The sequence below is a fragment of the Eleutherodactylus coqui genome, chromosome 12 (genome assembly GCF_035609145.1).
Source record: "Eleutherodactylus coqui strain aEleCoq1 chromosome 12, aEleCoq1.hap1, whole genome shotgun sequence".
Taxonomy (NCBI): domain Eukaryota; kingdom Metazoa; phylum Chordata; class Amphibia; order Anura; family Eleutherodactylidae; genus Eleutherodactylus; species Eleutherodactylus coqui.
The window spans coordinates 35,754,197-35,762,210 of NC_089848.1; the positions used below are offsets into that span (position 1 = coordinate 35,754,197).

General features: G+C 52.5%; 1 protein-coding gene across 2 annotated transcripts in view; it reads right to left on the bottom strand.

Moving 5' to 3' along the window:
- Window positions 1-7,536, bottom strand: part of LOC136586879 (solute carrier family 12 member 7-like) — a 203,860-nt gene extending 196,324 nt beyond the window's left edge. For both annotated transcript variants that reach the window (XM_066585148.1, XM_066585150.1), the window contains exon 1: window positions 7,259-7,536. In XM_066585148.1, the coding sequence (XP_066441245.1) occupies window positions 7,259-7,385 (127 nt within the window). In that variant the 5' untranslated portion in view covers window positions 7,386-7,536. The remainder of the gene's footprint in view (window positions 1-7,258) is intronic.
- Between the last annotated feature and the right edge of the window lie 478 nt (window positions 7,537-8,014).

An 8,014-nucleotide genomic window follows, 5' to 3' on the forward strand; every position in this document is an offset into this window, starting at 1 on the left:
TGCCCTAACAGAACATTAACGGTTTCTATTGGATAGAAAATAAAAACAAATTCCGCCATTGTTTTTTCTGCATTTTGCACTGTTCACCATGTAACATCAATAACAGGCCGCCTTCATTCAATATGTAGAGTTTCATGTAGTACAGCTTTTACACGATAATAGCGCATTCTAGAGCTTTTGTTCTTACGCTGCCTCATTAGAGCCTTTAACTTTATTTTCATGTCTGCAGCTGGCGGGTTTTTTTTTGCTAAGTGCGCCATATTTTTAATAGAGTAATTTTAACCCCTTAATGACACGGCCTATTTTGGCATTGAGGACCAAGCGATTTTTTGGTATTTTTTCCATCTCCATTTTTCAAAACTTTTTTATTTTTCCGTGGACGTGGCCATATAAGGGCTTGTTTTTTGTGTGGCGAGTTGTAGTTTTTATCGGTGCCACTTTTGGGTACATAGGCTATATCAAAACTTTTAATATTTTTCTTATGATAACAGGGAGAGAAAATGCATGAATTCTGCCATAGATTTTTTTTTTTTTTACAGCGTTAATCATGCAGCATAAATGACACACTACAATTTTTCTGCAGGCCGGTACGGTTACAGCGATACCAAAATTGTTATATTTTTTTTAGGTTTTTACACTTTTTTGCAATAAACCCCTTTTTTTTTGGAAAGCTTTTTTTTTCTCTATAGCTGCATTCAAAGTCCTGTAATTTTTAAATTTTTCTATGGACGGAGCTCTGTGAGGGCTTATTTTTTGCGAGACAAGCTGTAGTTTTTATTGGTACCATTTTGGGTAATGTATGGCTTTTTTGATCACTTTTATTGCATTTTTTTGGAGGCAAAATGCTAAAAATTAGCATTTTGCCTGTGTTTTTTAGCGTTTTTTTAAACGCTTTTTGTCGTACAAAATAAAACGCATGTTTAACTTTTTGTACACGTCGTTACGGACGTGTCAATACCCAATATGTGGGGTTTTCATTTTCCCCCCCCTTTTTTTATGTTAATATTAGAAAAAGTATAAAAAAGGGGGTTTTTTAACCTTTTTTTTAACATTTTTCTTTTCTTTTTTTTTTTTTTTTAAACTATTTGAGTCTCTCTGAGGGACTTGCAGCACTATGCCTATGATCGCTGTCATAAAGCATGGCAGAGCTACTGCTCTGCAATGCCTTATCGCTTATACAGCGATCATAGGCATAGGCAATACAGGACGCCAGTGTCTGGCGTCCTGTTGCCATAGTGACAGGCCGGGCGAGAGCCGGCCGGAGACACAGAGGGAGTCCGCTCCCTTTGTGAACTCTTTCCCTGCCGCGATCTACTTAGATAGATCGCGGCAGGGAAGGGGTTAACAGCTAGGGGGGGCGCATCTCCGATGTCCCCCCGCTGTTGCAGCGGGACGCTGGCTGTGACTGACAGCCGGTTCCCGCTGCGGGATAGCGCGGGATCATATGTGATCCCGCGCTATCTCCAGGACGTAAGTTTACGCCCTGCAGCGGGAACGGGTTAAGTACATTAAAAAATTAACATTTTTTTGGGAGTGGGGTCCGGGTCTCCCCCATTATGTATAGCGGCTGCCCCAGGTGCTGCAGCCAATGAAAGAGCTCGATAATCAGTGGCTGAACTGTCACTGGCTGCGCTACCTGTAAACAGGTGGGACTGCAGCAGAGGACCATAGAACGAGGCAGAACACAGCAGGGAGAGAGGAGTATACGTCTGGCATTTTACTGCATGGCGAAAGAAACACTACTCTGACAATCCCTTTATTTACACAGGACGAGCTGTGGGGCAAACGATGTCCAGCACTTGTCCCCGTGTATACTCGCTGCGGTGCCGTTACACAGGAGCGAGTATCGCTGGATCGCTTACAGGGAGGCCGGGGAGCGTTCTCCCCCATTCACTGTAAGCAGGCAGGCGTTTAGAAATCATGGCTGCTGTTTACACTGAACGGCTAGTCCTTCAGGTTTCTGCATGCAAAAACTGAACGACTGAACAACTATCGCTCAGTCGTTCAGTCTCTGCATGCATTTACATGGGACGACTATCGGCCAAATACCCGCGGGAATGTGGGCATTTGAACGACTCTCAACGATAATCATCCCGTGTAAAAGGGCCTTTTAACGCATCTCCAAACTGCTATCTATCTAGGCCATTACATATAAACAAACATGTTTATTCCATGCCCTCCAGCCGACCCCACAGGTCAGATCGATATCAGCGGGTTCGGACGGTCTTTTCAAGTCTCCCGACAGCAGAAGTACTGGTGAACCGCAGAAAAGTTGGCAAATTCAAGACCTGATCCTCTGCATGACGGCCTCTACAGCAGCGGCTCCCACGCCCGTTAGAAGTGTTCCGGAGAGCGCGCCTCTCGCTAGTAGCATGTTTTTGGTAAGTTTGCCATATGACAGGCAGTCCATGCTGAGTAGTGATGGATGAAGATGGCTTCAGCAAGCTTTTCAGTGTCCTGTGAGCTCAACAAGACACATAAGAGTGAGACCGCTCTGCATATCCGCAGGTAAGCATCATCCTTAGCAACAAGGGGCTCATTCACACCGGCGGCGGGGTTTCACTCTGTTTAATTTTTGGAGCAAAGAAACTGCGTTGATTTTAATGGGTTCTAAGAAAAAAAATAATAAATGCAAACTTTTCTGTTTATTTACATTCCATTTTTTAAGCCTCGTGCACATGGCAGATTTCCACCGCAGAAGACCTGCAATTCATTGCAGAAAGTAATTTAAAATTTATTTTTCTGCGCGGATGTACGCAGATGCATAGCAGATCGTCCGCGCGGTTTAAAAACACAAGCCTAATGGTGCGTTAAAAAAAATAAAATATATATATATCGCAAGCCCCTAATCCACCTACAAATCCACAATATAATTGCGATCGAACGCTTCCATAGGGATCGATGGAGCCCATCCGCATGACAATTGAGCATGCTGCGATTTATTTTTGGCTCGCAGAATCCGCAAATCAAATCCGCATGCGTGCAGCCGAGGTCGCTCCATGCTTTCCCGCAGGCGATTCGAACAGCGGATATCCTGCGTGGGTGCCGATCGGGGATTCCGCAATTCAAATCTGCCGGTGTGAGTGAGGCCTAACTGAACACGTCGCGCCGGCTGCAGCGCCATTTGGTCAGTTGAAGAAGCGGAATCAAAGCTTCCTGTTTGCGCTCCGTGTTTTACACACTGAAGTCAATGGGGAAAAAAGGAAATGTTTATTTCCGTAGTAATTCAATTCCAAGCATGGAGCAGACAGCAAGCCCTTCCTGCCGTGCGAGCGGCGAGAGCGGACAGGAATAGTCAGCTGACTGGCAGGATGGGAGCAGCTCTGTTCTCTCCATCACAACCACCTGCAGCGCTGCCGCGGGCGGCGGCCAGCAGACTGACTTCGGACTCGCCTCGGGGCTGGCATTTTGTTGGGAAAAACAGTGCAGCAAAATGGACTTTTCTTTCAAAAAATAGCAGGACCTGCAAGGGGGCAGCAGAGATGTGAGCAGAGAGCCCCTCACCAGACCCCGGGAACCGCATGACAGCAACGTCCATCCTGCAGGACGGATTACCAGATGAGAAGCCGGGAAGATGTTGAGACATATCATGACTTTCTGCAGTAAGCCCTCCCGTCTGCTCGAGGATCGGCTGTGGCGTCAATCCGGATCGCTAGCACTGTCACTCCAGCAGGAGGGGGGCGCTGTGGAGCACATAGCACTGGTGTGAATCCATCCTATCACTTTCCATTGCTCAGCTTCATCCTCAGAGCCCCAACGATGCCAAACAGACCACAGACTACAATGGGACCCGCCTGGCTTCAAGCATGTCCTCCAGCACTATATGGGACAACACAGGCCAGCATGAAGAGAAGGAAAACTCCAGCGCAGAAGTCAATATAGCATTACTAGTGATTAGGAAGTTATATAGTACCAGTGTTTCTGGTGACACAATGCACCACACAGCTCTGCTACAAGCAAGCCACACACACAAAGCACTGCTTCATGTACATTACATACAGCTCTGCTACATGCACGCCACACGCACAGCACTGCTACATGCACATTACATACAGCTCTGCTACATGCACGCCACACACAGCTCTGCTACATGTACATTACATACAGCACTGCTACATGCACATTACATACAGCACTGCTACATGCACGCGTCACGCACGCACACACAGCACTGCTATATGCACATCACATACAGCAGGGATCAAAAGTAGCACAGCAGAGTCTTGCACGCACTGATCACATGACAGTGACATCACCACAGGTCCTATAAGCACACGGCTGCTGTCAGGCTCTGCATGTTTCATGCTTTAGGATCTCTGATGATGTCACTGTCATGTGGTCTGGGGCGCAGCATGGAACTCACTCACGGACAAGTGGTCCTTAGTACTTTGACTACAGGAAGGGCACTTCAGCATCAGAGAATGGCCAGAGGGCTCTTGCTGTAATGGCATGCGCAAATTAAAGGTTCACTTTACAGATCCCCTATCCAACTGTCTACAGTTTTGCAGGGTCAAAACTCCCTTTAAAGGGGTTGCATCAAAATCTACTTTTACACAATTCTAATTGCCAAAGGCATCAAATACCGATGGGTGACCTCCCTGAAATAAAATATAAATACTTGATTATTCAAAAAATACAAAGACAACACTGAATGATATTTAAAACAAAAGGGGCAAATGCTGTTTTTTTTGCTCCCCCTGAGGACGCTGCAAGGCAAAACAGGTATTAGTGTATCTTGACGCCATGGCAGGCATAGAGGGTCTGTGGGCGCTGCTTCGGCACAGGGGCAGCTGAAAGTGCATTCCCCAGCGGTGACAGACCAGGGATATCGCTGTGGTTGACACCTGTCAGCAGGGGAGCATGTGTCAGAGTTGAGACACGCGCCCGGCGTTACCGTTCACAGAGGCGGCCGCCTTTAGTGACCACACAGTCGTCCGGCGTCAGGGAGTAGAGAAGGGGCTTGCAGTGAGTACGCTGCTACATGGCCCCAACGGAGTAGTGATGCGTCGGCCAGGAGGGAGCCGTGCGGCGGGGGACGGCACGGAGGCTGCAGGCGGCGGGTGAGTGGTAAGTAGCGGCTGCATTGATTAGTGGCTGCCCTGGAGGGTTTGGCAGAGGGCTACTTCCCTTCTTACCCTTACTTCATTACATGTAAATGCTGCCATGTTACAGCGCTACAATGCCAGCATTTACAGGTATTCACGTATGGGTAACAAGTGAAGCAACCTTCAGCCTAAGCAGTGCTGGCACTAATCAATGTACACTGGGCAGCTAGGACCTTCCGCTCTTCACCCTATCGGGAGCTGGGGGTGTGAGAGGGGCGTTCCTGCAGTCAAACCCCTAGCGTCCGGTGGCGTCAAGATACACCAACACCAGTGAAACATATGGAGGCGGCTATAGATCAGATTCTAATAGGCTTTTGGAAGTTGGCCACCAGCCCGCGGTTTAGGTGTCTTCACTCTTGCGATATCGCTGCATTTTTTTAACACGAATGTCAGTAACACTTTCTAATGTTAAAAAGCACATGGCACAAAAACCGCCAGTTGGTGCTCTGCAATTATCGTGCGACGCGTTTTTACATTAGAACGTCCTACTGACATTTGTGTTAAAAAAGAGCAGCATAAAACAAAAACGTAAGTGTGTGGGGGCCCCTAGGCTGAAGGGAGGCAATGTCCATCCAGTTCAGCCTGTTTCCACCTCCCTTGTTGATCCAGAGGAAGGCAAAAAAAAAAAACTAAGAGGCAGAAGCCAATTAGCCCATTTGGGGAAAACAATTCCTTCCCGACTCCGTAATGGCAGTCAGAATAACCCCTGGATCAGCCTCTGATAGTTCCTACCTGTCTGTAAGACCCGGCTCACCACCCTGCTGGTCACCTAATGTCTATCCTGTAATATCGTGGCGCTCTAGACAGACATCCAGTCCCTCATAAACTCCTCTTAGAGCCGCAGGGAAGCATCAGCGTCCGCAACTGGAGCTAAGCAGGCGGATTTGATTTGTGGATCAGTTGGTCCAGAAAACAAGTCGCAGTGCGCTCCATTCAGGGCAGATGGCTCAAGAGAAGTCAACGGGTGACGACCCCCGCCGGGGCGCTCTACCGCAGGGCGCTCGGCAGGCGACCCCCCACCGGGGCGCTCTACCGCAGGGCGCTCGGCAGGCGACCCCCCACCGGGGCGCTCTACCGCAGGGCGCTCGGCAGGCGACCCCCCACCGGGGCGCTCTACCGCAGGGCGCTCGGCAGGCGACCCCCCACCGGGGCGCTCTACCGCAGGGCGCTCGGCAGGCGACCCCCCACCGGGGCGCTCTACCGCAGGGCGCTCGGCAGGCGACCCCCCACCGGGGCGCTCTACCGCAGGGCGCTCGGCAGGCGACCCCCCACCGGGGCGCTCTACCGCAGGGCGCTCGGCAGGCGACCCCCCACCGGGGCGCTCTACCGCAGGGCGCTCGGCAGGCGACCCCCCACCGGGGCGCTCTACCGCAGGGCGCGCGGCAGGCGACCCCCCACCGGGGCGCTCTACCGCAGGGCGCGCGGCAGGCGACCCCCCACCGGGGCGCTCTACCGCAGGGCGCGCGGCAGACGACCCCCACCGGGGCGCTCTACCGCAGGGCGCGCGGCAGACGACCCCCACAGACACCACCCACCGGGGCGCTCTACCGCAGGGCGCTCAGCAGGCGACCCCCACCGGGGCGCTTTACCACAACACACCCCACAGACACCACCCACCGGGGCGCTCTACCGCAATACCACCCACCGGGGCGCTCTACCGCAATACACCCCACAGACACCACCCACCGGGCGCTCTACCGCAATACACCCCACAGGACACCACCCACCGGGGCGCTCTACCGCAATACACCCCACAGACACCACCCACCGGGGCGCTCTACCGCAATACACCCCACAGACACCACAACTGGGGCGTTCTACCACAAGACGCTCCGCAGACACCCCAACCGGGGTATATTACACCTCACGGAAAAATTGTTTGTTTAATATACCAAAAGTCCCTGAAAGCGATAGAACTTGTCCCAAAAACACAACGAGCCTCTTGTGGAAATGTCACTAGAAAGATGACGAACGCGGAAACCCCGTTGAGGGCGCAGGGGGTCAAGGGTTAATTGCTCACCCGCCGGCCCTTATCAGCCGCCCCCACTCACACACCGCCTTGTGCGCGCGGCGATAAGGCGCAGCTGAGGCGGGGCGTGGCCAGAGCGTGACGTCACCCAGCCAGGTGAGCCGGGTGCACCCCGTCCACTTACCCCATAGGGAGTCCTCGCTGCGATACCCCGTCTGTCCACTGGCAGCGCTCTCGTGCCGGCCCGCTGTCTCGCTCTCTCCAGCATCCTCCTGTTGCTCCACTGGAACTACAGTGAAGTTGGTGGGCATGCTGCCTGCTTCTGCCCGGATGGGTCACCCCCTGCCCGCACTCGGCCGACCTCTAGGAGACTGTGCAGGGAAGGCGCCGCGCTCTCCTCTCCGCCCCACTCAGCGCTCGGTTAACTCCTGTACATCATCCCAGGGCTGGAGAAAGAGTTAAACTAGGGGCGGACCGAGCTACCACGTGGACGATGCCTGAAGAGGGGCGGCGCCGTCTATTTGCCGCTAATGACATTTGAAAGAGCCCCTTTCCTGGAGCGCCCCCTGGAGGAGCAGTCGCGGCTGCCGTGAGGGGGAACAGAGCTTCAAGAAAACTCTGCCCCTTCCGAAGACCCCCAACCTACTGCAGGCCAGGTGTGCAAGACATCCCAGAACACACCTGCGCCAGTGAGGAGGACGGGGGATGACCTCACCTGCTGGGGACACGCCCCCGCACCCGGCTTGAAGCGGCGGCCACAGAATGGGGAGAGGAGCGCCTGTAGGGCTGCTGCACTACTGGAGCCGCTGGCCCAGATCCCCCAGGACACCACTATCACTGGAGCCAGTACTTGGGGGAGTTATTACTGGAGCCAGTACTGGTGGGCAGTATCACTACTGGGGCCACTATGGGGAGCAGGGGCGTTTTCGCTACTGGGGCC